The sequence below is a fragment of the Monodelphis domestica genome, chromosome 5, assembly GCF_027887165.1.
Source record: "Monodelphis domestica isolate mMonDom1 chromosome 5, mMonDom1.pri, whole genome shotgun sequence".
Lineage (NCBI taxonomy): Eukaryota > Metazoa > Chordata > Mammalia > Didelphimorphia > Didelphidae > Monodelphis > Monodelphis domestica.
Genome location: NC_077231.1, coordinates 88971873 through 88988751, shown reverse-complemented (window position 1 = coordinate 88988751; position 16879 = coordinate 88971873). Strand labels below are relative to the sequence as shown.

Below are 16879 nucleotides of genomic sequence, written 5' to 3'. Positions count from 1 at the left end.
AGCCAACAAATTGGCAAAAAGAACAATAAGATAAAAATAAAGTCATGGTGGAGCTACGAATTTGTGCAATCATTCTAGAAAGCAGTTTGGAATAATGCTGATAAAATGGCTAAAATGTCCATAATCTTTTAACAAAGATTAGGCACTGAAGGGCATTGCTAAAAAGAAAGGTTCCATATCAAAATATTTCTACCTCTTTTTACATAATAAAAGAACTGGAAATGGAACGAAACTTAAGAGTGGAGACTCAACTAACACACAAATGTAACTGAATCTGACTGTGCTGTAAGAAAAGATGATGATTATGCTGAAGAGAGGGAAGCATGGAAAGATTTACACAACTGAGTGAAGTAAGCAGAGCTGAGAAAATAATACATAATGGCCACAATGCCAAGGCATAATAGGCACCACAAAACAAGAATAAATTAATAAACAGTGCCTGAGAGGAGCAATGAGAATAAATTAATAAACAGTGCCTGAGAGGAGCAATGAGAAGATAGCCAAGTTCTTCTGAAGCAGGAGCCAGACCATAGTTGTGGAACCTTGAATCTAGTTTTTTGGATGCAATTATCAGTCTTAATGAATTATTTCCTTCTTCTTTTCTTTAAAAAATAATTCTTTGCAGAGCAGCTGGGTAGCTCAGTGTATTGAGAGCCAGGCCTGGAGAAGGGAGGTCCTAGGTTCAAATCTGGACTGACATTTCCCAGCTGTGTGACCCTGGGCTTCACCCCCATTGCCTAGCCCTTAACCCCTCTTCTGCTTTATAACCAATATACAGTATTGATTCTAATATGGAAGATAAGGGTTTCAAAAAATAATTCTGTCGTAAGAGACACACTGGCTCTCTGGGAGGGATCCAGGGAAAACAAAAATCAATATATGGACAAAAGCTAATTAAAAAGTAATGTTCCTTTTCAGGCATTACCGATGTAGCTTTGATGGGGGTGAATGCTTTCGGAGACAGAATTTGGGTCTATAAGCAAATCTCACTAGCTCACAGACTCTTGAGTGTGGCCTCAGTGAGGAGAGGCCTGTTTCTAGTAGTTCTCAATGTACAGTCCTGATCCCTAGCAGGTCTCCCTGGCTTCCAGGCCCGGCACTCCTGCCACATTCTCGCACCACTCATGCCTTAGTCCTGTCCAATTCTAGTTCGACTTTACAGGCTGGCCAGCATCCTCAGGGGAAATGAATCAGGCCCATTTTCAGGCCCTTAATGCACCTCGTATGTCCTTTCCCCGTGAACACAATGGACGCGTTTCTGAGGGGTAAACGGATTATAAGGGAAGAATCTTAATTTCTGAATAGACAGCACACAGTTTCCATAAAACATACCATTTTAATGTGAAAACATTGCAAATATAGATTAAAAACGAGATGATTCATTAGTGTGTGATGGTCCACACCACAAGCTGACAGAACTTGGTCACTGGGTCAGGAGTTAATACAAGACGACAATTACACCCGGCAGGCAAGCAACAACACTGTACAAAATGATCAACAACTACTACTGGCCAAGGGAAAGGGTCGTGGAGGTCAGTGGACAGTGAAAACACGGATTTTAAACTGGACCACCAGAACACGGAGCCATTTCAAGGTTTAATGAGAAGTCTGAGGTAGAAGCAAAACCAGCAGATTTTGAAATTTGACACATAGGAGGCCAATGACTGGCCACGCCAGTGGTCTCAACTAATATGAGGAATTCCCAACCAAAGAAGCTCCTGCCCATGCCAGTTGGCACCTTCTCTGGGCAGGATTGCTGGGGGGGGGGGGGTGTTAAGAGTGCCAAGCCAGACACTTAGGAGCGATGTGCTGCCGGGCGAGTCACGGAACCTGCCAGCCTCAGTTTCCTCATCTCTAAAATGGGGGCAATAGCCCCTACCCTCTGGGTTTGTCCTGGGCACCCTTCAGGTAAAAGGCTCAGCACAGAGCCTAGCACAGGCAGAAGCTGGGTAAGTGACCTGCCCAGGGTGGCACAGCTGGCATGGAGCAGAGGTGGGACTTGAACCGCCACACCGTTCTTCCTGGAGTGCTCTGTACACAGGACAGAGCAGAAATGGCACCGCTGTGGGACCCCAGGGAGGGAGGGAGGGATCCTGTAGGCAGAAAGCCTGACTATGGGGAGGGCAGTGGCGGGGCAGACAAGGGAGACTTCGGGGGGGCTAATGTGGAGAGAAAAGAGAAAGACACTATCGCTAACAGTCAACTGAAACTTAGTATTTCATTCATTCAAGTCAAAACATTCCTGTGCAGGCCCATCGCCTTCCCAGACTCACTGCCAACAGGGTCCAAGGCCAGCCAGCCAAGATTAGGCTGACTAACTGCCAAAAGGAAAAGCTTCTGTTTTTATTTTTTTTAAAGTCACCAAGCAATCAGTGATGACTCCTGCCTCTGTACACGCGCGCGTGCACTCGCACACATACGCACACACGCCCACCATAACGCTTTCAGCGTCCTGACTGTAAAACCTGCCTTATTCACACTAACTGTACACTGTATAACTGGGCCTGAGCGCAGCCTTCACTCCACCATGGCCAGGTCGCGGAGGCCATGGCTCCTCTGCCTCTTGGCCTTGTAGCCTGGCCGCAGGAACTCGATTTTCCTCTTCTTGGCCTCACTCTTGTTCTTGTGCTTCTTCATCTTCTTCTTGGCAGCAATGTCCGGATTAGTCACAAACTGCAAAGATATATTAAATTGGGATCGAGGTGGCCTGACTGGGGGGGGAGGGGCGGGACAGGAGGAGGATGTGACAGATGGATGGACGGAGGAGGGCTGGGACTCACCTGCAAGGCTTTCCGCTTGATCCGCAGCGCCCTCTTCTCCCTGGCCCGCTTCTGCACTGAGGCAAAAGCCAATGAGAAGGCCTCCAAGCCGACCATCTTCTTGAGCAGTTCCAGGATTTCCTGGGACAGGTTTTTCAGCGAAGGGTCTGCCCGGGAAAGAAGGAACATGCACGGACAAGGAGGTCATGCGTCACCGCCTGGCAAACATGGTACCAAAAGGCAGCGGCATGGCCTTGACAAGGGGTTGGGGGCCGCTGTGGGGAGAAATGGACATGGCTAAAACCACCCCCAAGACCCCCAGGTTGAGCCCCCGACCCCCACCTGCTGCCACTCAGCCTGATCTTGGTGGCTGTGAAGCCATAGCCAGCCAGGGAGCAAGCTGGGGAGTCAGGAGACAGGGAGCTGCCCCATGGGAAGGGAAAGAAGGAAAGAGGCAGGACGAGAGAGGAAGCAGGCAACCCCAAAGGAGCCAGTGCGATGCCAGGTAGAAATGACCAAGTTGGGGGCAGCTGGGTAGCTCAGTGGATTGAGAACCAGGCCTAGAGACGGGAGGTCCTAGGTTCAAATCTGGCCTCAGACACTTCCCAGCTGTGTGACCCTGGGCAAGTCACTTAACCCCCATGGCCTAGCCCTTACCACTCTTCTGCCTTGGAGCCAATACACAGTATTGACTCCAAGACGGAAGGTAAGGGTTTATTAAAAAAAAAAAATGACCAAGGAAGCCTCCCTTGCCAAGGCAGGGGCCCACGGGACTTGGCTACTGTCAGTTCCCAGGAGGCTCCTGTGTGGCCTAAGGATGGAGGCCTGGCCCTGTGGCTCCTTGAGATGAGTGTGGCAGCCTGTGCCTGGGCAGAGAGCTTCCCTCTCTTCCATCATGGTGCCCCACATCCCTGCCTCCCAGGGCTTCTCACCTTGCTCTGAGTAGGTGCTGTTCAGTTCCCGAAACAACGGGGCGAGGATCATAGGCAGGAAAGGCCGGACCTTGTCGGGGCCCAGATCGATGGCCAGAGCCCCGAGGAACTTAAACACGCAGGTTCTCTGAAAGCACAGGACACGAGCAGTGAGTGAGCTGGGAACACAGGATGGAGGGAGGACAGCCCCGGCCCCTGACGAGCAGCAGGCCAGAGACCTGAGTGTTTGTGCAGATGCCCAGGGCACAACACTCAGGGTAGCAAGAAACCAACTATTAAAACTGGCATCCCAGTGTTTTGAAAACAAGTTCCTTCCTAACCATAGGCGAAGAACTCTCCTTTCAAAGGGCATATGGGAGGTTCCGCCTCCCACTTTTTTCTCACCTTTAAGGGATTTTTGGGCGAATATGCGGCTTCCCGTTTTGCCATGATGGACAACTTGTGGATGAGCCAGAACAGGTTGGCGGGTCTTCCTTGGTCTTCCTCTGCTCCCACCTTCTCTTCTGCTGCCTCATTTTCATCATCAGAGGCTTCCCGGGCATGCCCCGCATCATCCTCAGGCCCCGTGGTCTGGGAGGTTTCCGGGGCAGGGGTCTCCATGCTCTCCTCAGAGGGAACTTCCTTCTCCTCTTTGTGGAGTGCCAGAAGATAGATGACTTTGGCAACAAACAACAGATTCTTAACAATCTAAAAAGAAAACAAAACCAAAGACGCCCATGTTAGTTTATTTCCTCCAAAAGGCCCAGTGATGTGACTGGAATGAGGTCCTCCCTCTCCAGATCTGTATGGCAGCTCTCCCATTCCTGAGGCAACATGCTTGCCGAGCTAAACTCGGGGCAAACCCCCGGGTCCTCGGGTCCGGGATGGGAGCCTCTTAAGAGGCTGGTCCTCAGACGACTGCTCTTCTGGAGCCCCACACCAAGCCCTTCCCACTGTTGGGAGAGGAAGGAGCTGGTGGAGACCCTGAGCACCCCGTGACAGTGAGCAATGGAGAACAGCTCCCCCTGCCCGAGCATTGCAGGAACACTCTGGGTCACCCCTTATAAGCTGATGTCCATTCCCTCAGGAGAACTGAAGCTTCCCAAGAGCAGAGGCTGTTGTGTTTTTGTCTCTGCATCTCTGACAGCTCGCCTATGCCTGTGTCCATTTGGGGCTGTCATATGAATGTCTAATGACTAACAGTCTGAAAGTTAGTCATTTCCACTGGAATGATTGGGGAAAAAACAATTAAGCCTGTATGATGTGCCAAGTGCTAGAAATGAAAAGACAATGGAAAGAAAGAACCTGTCCTCAAGGAGCTTATATTCTTTAGGATAAGATTATTTAGTTTTCAATTAATTTTTAAGTCTTTCTTTCTATGGCCCTTTGTTGAATGTAATTTTTATTGCATTACTGTCTGCAAAGGATGCATTTAATATTTCTGCTTTTCTACATTTGGTTGTTAGGCTTTTATGCCCCATTACATGGTCAATTTTTTTGGTGAAGGTACCATGTGTAGCTGAGAAAGGCATATTCCTTTTTATTCCCATTCAATTTTCTCCAGAAATCTATTCTAACTTTTCTAAGATTTTAGTCACTTCCTTAGCTTTTTTCTTGCTTATTTTTTGGTTGAATTTATCTAGTTCTAAGAGAGAAAGATTGAGATCCTCAAAAGAATTGAGATCCTCTAAAAGATGGAGCCTGCCAAAGGCCAAGTGCAGTGTCCCTGCTGAATGGCCTTACGGTTCTATGGAGAAGTGAGCCTCCTTAGGCTAACAACAGAATCAGTACCAATAAGGGTCTGGCTTCATGCTAAATATGGAACCTGAATTAGGAGAAGCCTATCCTTCCTCCCCATAAAGGCTAGGAAGAGGCTAACAGAGCTTGAGGGTTGCAGGCTCCAGTGGATTCAATGTGTGAAGCTCAAAGGACAAAAGACTTAACATTCAGGCTTTCACTGGTCAGCTTAGGGAAGCTCCTTAAGGGCCTGTCATAGGCTGCTCCAACTATGGATAAGACTGAAGATTATCCCAACTACTTGCTTGATGAACACTCTGGTGGAGGCCCAGAGCTGAGGGTACTTTCCAAAGGGATCCTCGGGCAGCAGGTAGCCTGGCCTGGCCCGGCTGGATGGCACCTTTCGCTCATCAGAACCAAGTATTAAGTTGCTATCAGTTTTGGTGACTATCTGCTATACTAAAGGCAGACAGAGAACAGGATTTTTCTATCTATGTTTACTTTGTAAACATCGAAGCAGAGGCAGCTAGGTGGTACAATGGATAGGAAATGAGGCCCAGAGCCAGGAAGACCCAAGTTCAAATCTAGCCTCAGACTCTTCTAGCTGTGTGACTTTGGGTAACTTACTTGTCTGCCTCGCTTTTCTCCTGTATAAAAGGGGGATAATAGCACCTACCTCCTAGTGTGGTCATGAGATTAAAGGAGACCATTTATAGGTAGTTCTCTGGACAAGCGTGGTGTTCCTCCCTTTGTGACAGGGGCTAAATAACGAGACGCCAGCAGTTGACCTGCTGCCTCTTCAGACCCAACATTCTGCACAACAGGCCCAAACCAGTGGCCCCTGAGAGCTCCAGGGTAGTGGTACCCACGGTGGGACCAGCATTCTCTCACTTCCATGAGAAAAGGCGGCCTCCAGGGAATAACTGCTTTCCAGGTAAAGAAGCTTCCAAAGCAAGACATCCCTTAAGTTAGAAATCATTGGAATTGGTCGTGTGCCTCATAGACATGTATGAGTTGGTCACAAGTTTCCCATTCCTACCTGTTCTCCCAGAGACTGATCCAAAAACTTTGACTGCAACTGATAGCAAAAAGCTAAAGCCAGTCTTTTCATCTATAACAATAAGAAAGGCCAGTGTTAGCTGAGATATAGCACCCACCGCACCCCACACCCCCGCCCTCCCAGACCGCTGTCTCAGCGGCTTGGAGTAAACCCTAATGCATTTTCAGGTGACAACTTTTAGTCATACTTAATAAACGCTTCTTCCTTCCTTCCAACCACAGTGTCAGTGAAAACCTTCACACACAGAGGAAGATCAAAGAGACACTGACAGGCTACAGGACCCTGCCCAAGTCACTGGGCCTCAGCTTCCCCCTGTGTAAAAGGAGGACACTGGCACTGACCTCTTGGGGACATAGTTATCAATATGCAGTAACAGCCCACACTTATGTACCTGCCCAAGAATTAATGTATGCAAAGTGCTTTGCTAACTTTTAAGTGCTGCATAAATAAATGTCAGTTATTCAATCAATCCATCAACAAGATTTATTAAGCATCTACTGTGTGCCAGGCACTGAGGATATAGCGACAAACTGAAAAAGGGCAAAATCTGAATGATCTAAAAATGTTTCTGTAGAGCTCTGGTGCCTGGGACTTGGCTCTCTATGGAGTTCTAGAATTTCTTTCCCAAACAGAATCCCTTTCATACCCCCAAAGGCACAGAGGAATGATTCTGTAATCCCCAACAGATGCCTTAGTGGATAGAGGATGGAGATTCCCCAAGAGACACCCCCACCCCCCCAACACCTCACCTTTTGGTCTAATTCTTTGGTCAGGAAGGTAACAGCTACTGGGCCTGACTGTTTCTTCTTAGACTTCTGGGCAGCCCATCTCTTAATCAGTTCTTCTGGTTTGCAAGAGGCAAATAATAATCCAAAAATCTGGGCTGAAGTAAGCCACACCCAGCTGTGGGGGTGTGAGAGATGGGACTGGATGTGACCTGTGGAAAGAAAATAAGATTTTATTTTTCTTTACTGTCTGCCCATTTGAATGGATTCCACTTAAATCTTCCTGGAGGGTAGGGCAAAACATCCATCCTAACTGAGCCTGGTGAGTTAGAGACAAAAGTTCAACAAAGAGCCTAGAAGCATAACTCCTTCTTTGGATATGGAGGTCATGCCAGCATTTTATCTGTCCATCCATATGCTAGGTAAAAAAACATGTCTGTGTACATCTGTGTGTGTGCACAAGCACAGACACACACACACACACACACACACACACACAAGCAAGCAAGCTTCAAGCTTCCAAGTGTCCTGACACTATAGGGACAGTCTATATGTATAAATCCTGATGGGATGAGGCCTGGACCCGTGAGTTCATCGTGACTGGATGAATGAAGGCCTCAAAGTCCTCTAAGGTCCCTTCCAGCTCTGGCCCAGGACAACTAGGCTGACAGAGTCGGTCAGTTGGTCAGTCTTAGGTCACCCAACTTACTCCAGATATTGTTCAGACTCTCAGGATGTTTGGTGAGTTGAAGAAAGTTAGATTCCTTGATTAGTTTAGTTATCAGCGTAAGAAAACCAAAGAGAAGTCGGTCAGATGCTTTTTCATCAGTTTCTTCGATTAGCTAAAAAACAAACCCAAGCATAAAAGAGGTCATTCTCAATCAAGATCAGACAAGGCATTGTGCAACTGAGCTCACAGCAAAAACTTCCATTCCCCAACTATGAAGGCATTTAATGCCAAAGAAAACTTTCACTTCTCTTAAAAATAACCAGGCCCAGGACTGAACTTCATTGACCTGAGGAAACTCCCCACCAGGGTAGGTAGGCACCTTTTGTGCAGCCTATTGTCATGTGAGAGAATGGACAAGCACCTTGCCTGGATGCCAGAAGCAGGCCTTAGACTGCAGTCTTCCTGGGTTTGGGGGTACTCTATCCAAGACGCCACAATGCTTCTCTTTTAAAAATGTCAAAATCACAATTAAATAAAAATTATTTTTAAAATGTTTAATTCTTTGTTATTACTACTATGGGATGTTTTTGGTTTTTTTTGTAGGTCAATGATATGCTAAACAAGTTTTATTAAAGGTCTCAGGATACTAATCTTCGCTTAGTCCAACTTCCTCATTTCATTTCAGATCACGGAAGCTTAAATACAATGCAGTCAAAATAGATGAACACTTATTAAGTCCTTAATGTGGGCCACATGCTGTGGTCATCCCTGGGGATACCAATATAAACCAGCAGGACAGTGCGAGTTCTCCCCCAAGCTTCAGGCCTAATGGAGAAGACACTACACACCAAGGCATGGTGCCTGGCCAGAGAGACATAGTGGTGGCCTACAAGGTCTCAAAATTCAAGGGTGGGACAAAAACAAAACAAAGAACATGGAAAGTTGAGACTAGATGAGCCAAGAAGGGAGAGAATGGGGAGAAATGGGATCAACCAGCTTTAAACCTGGGTTTTCCCATGCCAATGCATTTGGAATCTGTGTCAGGAAGGACACTCCTAGAGGTGCCAGCCTGTTTCTTTCCCGAGATAGTTGTATCATATAAGCCAAAACCATACAAATAGACAAAGACATTTCCTTCCATAGCCAAATACTTACATCTCGGAGCTGGGAAGGCTCAAGCTCTCTCTCAATTATGGGAAGGACTGTTCCAAATCTCCTCTCAAAAGCTGCCCCTTCAGTCTCTACAAACAAGCCACAGGTCTGGGCAGCCAAGCGCTTCTGCAAACTCTGCCAGTGGGAAAAAAAGGCATCAATGGGTTGCCTCAAGGGCAAGGGAGCAGTAAGGTCTCAAGACAACTCCAAGGCAGGCAGCCAAACCAACCCAGACTGAATCAGGGGCATTCCTATTGCTAAGGTGGGTCTTCTGGGATCTTTCTGAAGTGGGGGCCCAGACCTGTGATTTTACTGGTGTAACAAATTCCAGGGTGAGGAAACTGCCTATATCAACCCAGTTCAATCAATCAATCCAACAAGCAGGCATTGCTTAAGTGCCTACTATGTGCCAGGAACTACTGCTAGGTGCTGAGGATAGAGACAAAATAGAACAACCCCTGCCCTTAAGGAGCCTCTACTATTTTGTCAAGGGAAATGATATGAACATATAAGAACATGTAGAATATACAAAACAAATACCAAGGCAAGAGGGCATAAGGGTTAGATTTAGGGCTGGAAAGGACCTCTGAGGCCATTAACAGATGAAGAAAAGCTGAGCACTTCAAAGAACGTGGGCCTAGGCCAAGGTCAGACAGACAGTAAGTGGCAGAGCTGGGAATTCCAACTCTGGGAGCCCAGCTATTTCCATAGTGACACAGGAACAAGAAGCATGGTTTGGTGGTCAAATGTTTGATTAAAGGCTCTCATCTCAACTGGACAATGACTTGTTGGCTCCTCATGAGGATCAGGGCAGCAGAATAAACAGAATGTGCTTACCTTCTGACTCCCAAACCACTTGACCACAAGCACGTACATCAGGTCTTTATTCTCCAAGCTGACCTTGCTGAGCAGTAACTTGATGGCCATGGAGGCCATCTTTTTGCACTTGGTGGAGTTGTCATTGATCATCATGAGGCAGAGGGGAACAAAGAACAGACCACAGTTCTCATGAAGCAATCCCTAAAAAGGAAAGGCAACAGACAGGAAAGGTTGTGGACCACCATCTCCTTGTTCCCCAAGTGGAAGTCTTAGGGTGGGTGAAGGATCAGAGGAAACTGTGCCCTTTCAACACTGCTGAACATTTGTACTCAACATAAATAGTACCTGAGGGAAGGTTTGGAAGAGGTGAGCGATCATTTCCAAAGCCGATTCTCTTCCTGCCTCATAGTCATAGCTAAGGCAAAGGGAGCAAACACAGACATTAACATCTTCAAAATTAACTCACTGGAACAAATGACAGAATCTGGGTTAGAAGGGCCCATCCAAACCAAAAGCTACGTGTAAAGTATCTGCCATGCCAGGAATTCTCTTTCCTCACTTCTACCTGTTGGCTTTTCTCAAGTCCCAGCTGTTGCCAAGAATCCATTTTTTGTCTTCCTTAACCTTAGTAGCTTCCTTTTGAGATTATTTCCAATGTATTCTGTATATATATCTCATCCATATCTAGTTGCTTGCTTGTTGTCTCCCCCATTAGACTGGGAGTTCCTTGAGGGTAGGGAATGGCTTCTGCTTCTCTTTGTAACCTCAGCACTTAGCACAGGGCCTGGCACAGAGGAGGCATTTAGTAAATGCTTGTTCACTTGACCCATTTGACCAACCTGAGGACCTCCAATAGAGGTAGTATGACACAGGCTTTAGGAGCTGGAGGATCTGCATTTGAACCCCATTGTTGTTAGTCCCTGAAAAGTTAAAGCCAGGTAAGCTCCCTGAACTCAGTTCCATGAGTGGGCTGCGAGAGATAGCCTTTATAACCTCCTAATTCATGTCTAAGGTTGCTTCTCTGTAACTTTGTTCCCCTGCTCCTAATGGATTCCATTATTCTCCCCACTCCTCAGACTTTAAGGTATTAAGTTTAAGCTATCTAAAATAAAATCCAATTATTTCCTTAAATATTTATTCATTTTTAATCCCTTCAACTGCCAGCTCTCATGAAATGTTAGACATATTTCGGAGTCTCTATGCCTCAGATTCCTCATCTCTAGTACAAGGGGATTGCGCTACCCGACTTTCCAGGCCCTTCTGGCTCTAACTCTATGCCAACCATGAAGTCCAGGGTTTGAATGATTAACCATTTCTAAGAACACAGGCCAGGAAGAAGTAGGTAAGGACCATGGGCAATAGAGTGTAGGAAATCATCAACACTTAAACATAGTTCAACCATGTGATTATCCTCTCTACTATACAATAATGGAAGATGTGTGAGCCCCTGAAAAAATAGGCTATATCTCTCAGTTTTCTACTAATTAAAGTAAAGCAAAGAGTTTGGCTTTTAAAGCTTATCAGTTAAGACCACAAAGCAACTGAGAGAGTGAATGCCTTATGAAACCAAATGAGAAAGCCAAATAAAACAGGACAGTCTCCTTGGATGTTTCTAACATCTTAAACTTTGTCTTCTCCCTAAAAGCACTGTCCACTTAGATGGAAGTTAAGCCCACTGCCAAAGAAGGCAGTGCGGTCTGGTGGAAAAAGAACAATTCTGGAGTCACTTTGGATGCTTATGACCTATGTGGCCTTGGGCAAGTCTTAGCTTCCTCAATAAAAGGACGGGATTAAACTGGGGGGCTCCTGGGGGCCTGGCCCTTAGGGTTTCAGTGCCAGAAATCTAAGATCCCCAGCAGCTTTTTCCAGGGTTGGGCTCTAACTTACTTCAGCTGAGCCAACATGAACTCCAAGTTGGATTTCAGTTTAGAACCAATTGGGTAGTCAAGAATGTACTTCAGATAAACCTGAAAAAAAGACAAATGATGAAAATGAAGAATGTCCGCCTCCATCCACACACATTTGACTCTAACTTTGGCCCAGAGGTGACCCTGCGCTCAGGAACGTGATGCTCATCCAATACAAATTGTAGTAAGGCCTGGTGACCTACAATGTAGAGATCCGGCAGTGGATCATCTCTCCACCCTGCCTTAAGTCCATCACTTTAAGTAAGTGGTTGGGGGCCAGGAGAAATTTTCTTAGGTGTATCATTCAATTATTTGCTAAGTGATGGAGGAGCAGGGGTCTGCTTCAGCAGAAGGCCCTCAACTATGTGCTGCCCATCAAGTCCATAGCAAAGCTTCTCCCACCTATCACACAAATGCCTGACCCTTCTTACACTTGTCTGAAGAGGAATCTAAGCTGAAGATCTATCCCAGGCACAGTCTTCTGTGCCTCAGTCATGGTGGCTGAGCTTCCTATGGCTCTGAACTCTATGTCTATGACCTCCTCTCTATTGTGTCTCATTAAAGTAACCAAGAAAATAATTTCAGAAATGCATTCCATGCCCTTCTCATCTCCCTCTCATCTGGAGACTCATACCACTGATGCATTTAATGAGCTTTCACTGATGTAGACACAGAGTATTACTGGGAATGAAGAAGCAATGCCTCATCTTCACTGAATCTTACATATATGAGGCAATGTCCAATGTTATTCTCATCATGTAAGAGACATCCTAATTATTTAAGAACCACTCTGCTATTTGGGGAATCAATAGGCTGATGACAGACTTCTTCCCACTGGTCATTAGGTAACAACCCTGGTTACTTCTCTCCAAAAAACAAAACAAAACAAAAAGTCATTCTCAAACCAAGAACGAATGCCAACAATCCTTTAGAACAAACCTGTCTACACTGGACTCGGACTGGTTCGCTTTGTCCAGTAATGGCAAATTGGGATACTTTCTTCATGACATCATCAATTTCTGGGACCATCAATTTTCTTGATAAGATAGCCTAAAATATAATAGAACAGACTCATTTCATTTGCAACTTTACTGCAGAGAAGAAAATGTTCTTTTAGTGTTGAAGTCCATACACTTGTTTTTTTACTCATTTTAAAAATCCTTAAGAATTTAAGAGTGTTTCTATTTCAATAGGAAAGATAACAGAAGAAAAATGTTAACAGTTTTATTGAACAATTTGTATTATTATTTGGAATTACTATAAGGAGACAAAAGTCCAAAATTTTTACAAAAGAAATTTCACAACCAGGCACATATCCCAAGAGGATCAAGGATGGAAAAAACAGTCCCCTTTTACACCAAAATATTTACAGCAACCCTTTCTGTATTAGCAAAGAACTGGAAACAAGTAGAAGTTCATTGAATGGGAAATGACCAGATAAATTTTATATTTTATATATATATATATATATATATATATATATATATATATATGTCTTGGAATGTTACTGTACTATAAGAAACTATGGATACAATGTATGCAGAGAAGCAGGGGAGGGCCTTACTATGAGCCATGCTAAATGAGTGAGACAGATGTTAAGATAAAACAGAATCTCCAGCCTCATAGAGCTTCCAGTCTACCCAAATGGATCAAGCCAAATGATAGCATAAGACCACAATAGCTTTTCAAAGACCTTAAGCTGCTCTTATGCATATTGAAAGAGCTTGCCAAATAAGCTGAAATCAATGTTACCTACCTAGTTTGTCTCAGCATTAAACATCTTTCTAAACAATCTAGCTAAAAGTTGTCTTGCTTTACCAAAGATTTTCCCATCATCTTAAAACAAATCATGTGAATTTCCTGGAGCCAACATTCTTAGGGTTTCAGTGTCAGAATTCCGCACCTTTAGAAGACCAAATGCTGTTGCCTGTCGTGATGAGTCATAAATATCCTCCTCAGCATAGGCCAGCAGGACTTGGAGTTGTTTCTCTGTGATCTTGTAGCATTTGACCTTCTTCACAAGGATGGTCACACACTGAAAATAAAAAATCCAATTCCACCAGGATTAATAATAGGATGTCCCACAAATCACTGGTTACTTAATCAAGCAAGTATTTATTAAGGGCTTTACAAGTGCCTATGCTGTATGCTAGGGATACAGAGAAAGGCAAAATCAGTCCCTATCTTCAAATAGCTTACATTTTAATGGTGGAGACAAAACATACAACACACACAGAATAGATGGGAGGTAACCTTAGAGGGGAAGAATCTAGTAGCTTTTTCAGAGGGTGAGAAGTTGGAGGTGGAAGAGAGAGGCAGGAGTTAGAAGAACAATACCCAGAAAAATATCTTACTGGGTGACAGTGACTCATAGGAACAGCAATTAGGCCAGGATGTCTAAAGAGCAGAATGGAGAGGTAGAAAGATAGGAAAACAGGAAGGAATCAGATATGAAGGGCCTTAAGGGCCAGTACAAGAACTACAAAAGCATTGTTTTCAGGGGTAAGCTAAGTGAGTTGGGGGATAGAGAGCCTGAGCTAGAGATAGGATGCCCCATGTTCAAATCTGGCCTCAGCCATTTCCTAGCTGTATGACACTAAGTCACTTAACCCCAACTGCCTAGTCCTTCCTGCTCTTCTGCCTTGGCACCAATACTTAGTACTGATTCTCAGTCAGAAGGTGAGGGCTTTAAAAAACAAAACAAACCCCAAAACAAAACACTGATTTTCAGATGGGAAGATGCATGCATACAGAGGGAGGGCTCTTTGGCAAGACCAGAGAGTGGCAAAGCAAAGCGGACTGGCTGGTAGGCAGCACCATGGACAGTGCTCTAGGTCTGCAGAGGGGTTTGAATGGCAATTTTGCCACTGACTTGTTAGATAATTTTGTGTAAAAATCACTCAACCCTGACAAGGCTCTGTTTCCTTAGCCACAACTTGAGGAGGTGAAACAAAATTCCCTTTGAGTTTACTCTCTTAGTGAGTCCATGAAAGGACAATGATCCTTCTCAAGGGCTATAAATCACTTCCTTGACAAACACTTCCTTGCCCCTGTTGGCCTCCCCTACCCCAAGCAGCTTTCACTGCTAGTTTTCTGAGGCAGGAGAAATCCATTACCTTGAAACAGTTTACAACCAAGTGGAAGTTCTGGCCTTTGGCAGCCCCAAGTCTGGCATAGTCTTTCAGCAGAAGGAAGAGCTGCTTAGTAAGTTTCTCCGAGTTCTTCCCTATGGAAGGCAGGGGGAACTTCAACACCCAGATTAGAGACTGTAAAGCACCTGTGATGACCTAGAGACAAAAGTCAGGTTGAAATAGAAACATAAGCCCTGGAGGCTGTAAGCAGGTCACATACCTCTCAGTGCCCTGAGCAGCCCCCAAGGTACAGAAAAGCTCTGCCCTGGGAGAGGGAGGGCTCCCTCTAAGGATTCCATCACAGGTCCAAGCTCCTCTGCAAACAAACAGACCAGGGGCACATGGACAGATATAAAACACAGTGTGGCCCCCCCTGGCAGGGAGTTGGCATTCTAGGGGAAGACAAGGACATGATGACACAATCCTCTGGATATTATGTGCCTCCTATGTGGTGACATCAGCCTAGAGAGGAAGCCCCTCTCTCCCTCACTCCTTTCTATGGAGTGTTCCAAAGTTCCTTATCCACAGGCCAATCAGAATGGGGGCTCACTTACCCCATGTCACGGGTGAGGTTGGCCTGCAAGGAGAGGGCTAGTAAGAAATGTCAGTGGGCTAGTCAGGCTGGCATCTTTACAACTCTGGTACTAAGGGCTTTGCTCTGTCCTAAGAATGAAGCAATTCTGCCTAGCCATCAGGACCAAGGAAATATTCCTGGCAGCTTGACCTCCTGCCAGGGCCAGTCCCCCATCCATGGAGGCCCCTCCAACAACTCTTCCTTCTCTCAGGCTGCTCATCTGTAAAAGTAGAACTTGGACCAGAGCTTTAACACTCTTTGCAGCTCTCAATTCTAAGATGCTGAATTGGGACACCCAATCTCAGAAGTCCTTCTTGGCCTTGGGGGCCCTGAAGGCATTGGGTGGCTCCTTTGATCTCTTGTCTCAGATTGGCCCAATCTTATACCATTACCATTCTCCACCAACTGCAGGGGAAACACATAATGGGGTGGGCAATAACCATGTGCAGCCCTACAGAATACATGTGGGACAGAAGCAGTGGGTCCAACTGTTTTGTGCTATTTAAGAAGCACATTCACTATCACCTAAATGGTCCTTGGAAGGAAGCTAATTAGGAAGCTAATTAATCACAACATCTTGCCTCAGCTACCAAATACTATTCTTAACCTTGATAACAGTGCAGGAGCCTGGATTAACAAGGAGCCTGGATGAAGTAATCCTGTTCCTCTATGGCAAAAACCAGGCTCTTTGAAAAGGGGTATTCATATGGGGATGGGGGGTAAGAAACAACTTTAGGCCCCCAAAATAGCAACACAGGCAAAACCCAAGAAAGCTAAGATATGATCAAGCTCCCTCCCTGTGTGGCCTTGAGCACATGAAAGGGGCCCTCACAGAGCCTCGACTCCTCACTATAAATATCAGGATAAACTGTGAAACCAGAACATACTGAATGCTTAGGACTCCAGCCATGGAAAAAGATGAAAAATCATGCCCTCTCCTTCTTGCCTATACCAAGGGGACAAAGACACCCCCAGATCTCTTCTGAGTCTGCCGAATTGCCTTGCCCCTTTTCTTGATTCTTTTTACTGTTTTTAATCATTTGAGGTTTCTTTTTTATTTTGCATAAAGGACACCTCACTGGCAAGGGCTCAGACATGAGAGTAACAGAAAAGCAAAATTTCCCTTTTTAAAAAGGGTTAGTTCCTCTGTGTGATAGAAATTCAAGAAAAAGTAAGAACAAGAGCTTCTTCAGGAATAGAACATCTAAGCCTTAGACCGCATCTAATAGTGGCAAGCCTGATATAATGGTAAGAGGACTTGGTCTGGAATGAAGGAACCCTGGGTTGGAAGCTTGGCATTGCTGTTCATAGGCACAGTTTGTGTGATCTTGGAAAAGTCCCTTTGCCTCCCTGGGCCTCAGTTTCCTCTTCTATAAAACAAAGAAGCAGGGCCTGATATTGCAAGGTTCATCCTCATCCTAAATCTAATGATCT

The 16879-nt window shown here is 45.4% G+C and overlaps 1 protein-coding gene across 1 annotated transcript in view; it reads right to left on the bottom strand.

Moving 5' to 3' along the window:
- Window positions 1-1316: 1316 nt before the first annotated feature.
- Window positions 1317-16879, bottom strand: part of UTP20 (UTP20 small subunit processome component) — a 101267-nt gene continuing 85704 nt past the window's right edge. The window contains exons 49-62 of the mRNA XM_007503306.3: window positions 14857-15027; window positions 13644-13775; window positions 12680-12790; window positions 11721-11800; window positions 10179-10248; window positions 9852-10034; window positions 9018-9149; window positions 7902-8034; window positions 7217-7404; window positions 6447-6518; window positions 4076-4378; window positions 3692-3818; window positions 2781-2926; window positions 1317-2673 (exon numbers count right to left, since the gene is read on the bottom strand). Of these exons, the coding sequence (XP_007503368.1) occupies window positions 2518-2673; window positions 2781-2926; window positions 3692-3818; window positions 4076-4378; window positions 6447-6518; window positions 7217-7404; window positions 7902-8034; window positions 9018-9149; window positions 9852-10034; window positions 10179-10248; window positions 11721-11800; window positions 12680-12790; window positions 13644-13775; window positions 14857-15027 (2004 nt within the window). The 3' untranslated portion in view covers window positions 1317-2517. The remainder of the gene's footprint in view (window positions 2674-2780; window positions 2927-3691; window positions 3819-4075; window positions 4379-6446; window positions 6519-7216; window positions 7405-7901; window positions 8035-9017; window positions 9150-9851; window positions 10035-10178; window positions 10249-11720; window positions 11801-12679; window positions 12791-13643; window positions 13776-14856; window positions 15028-16879) is intronic.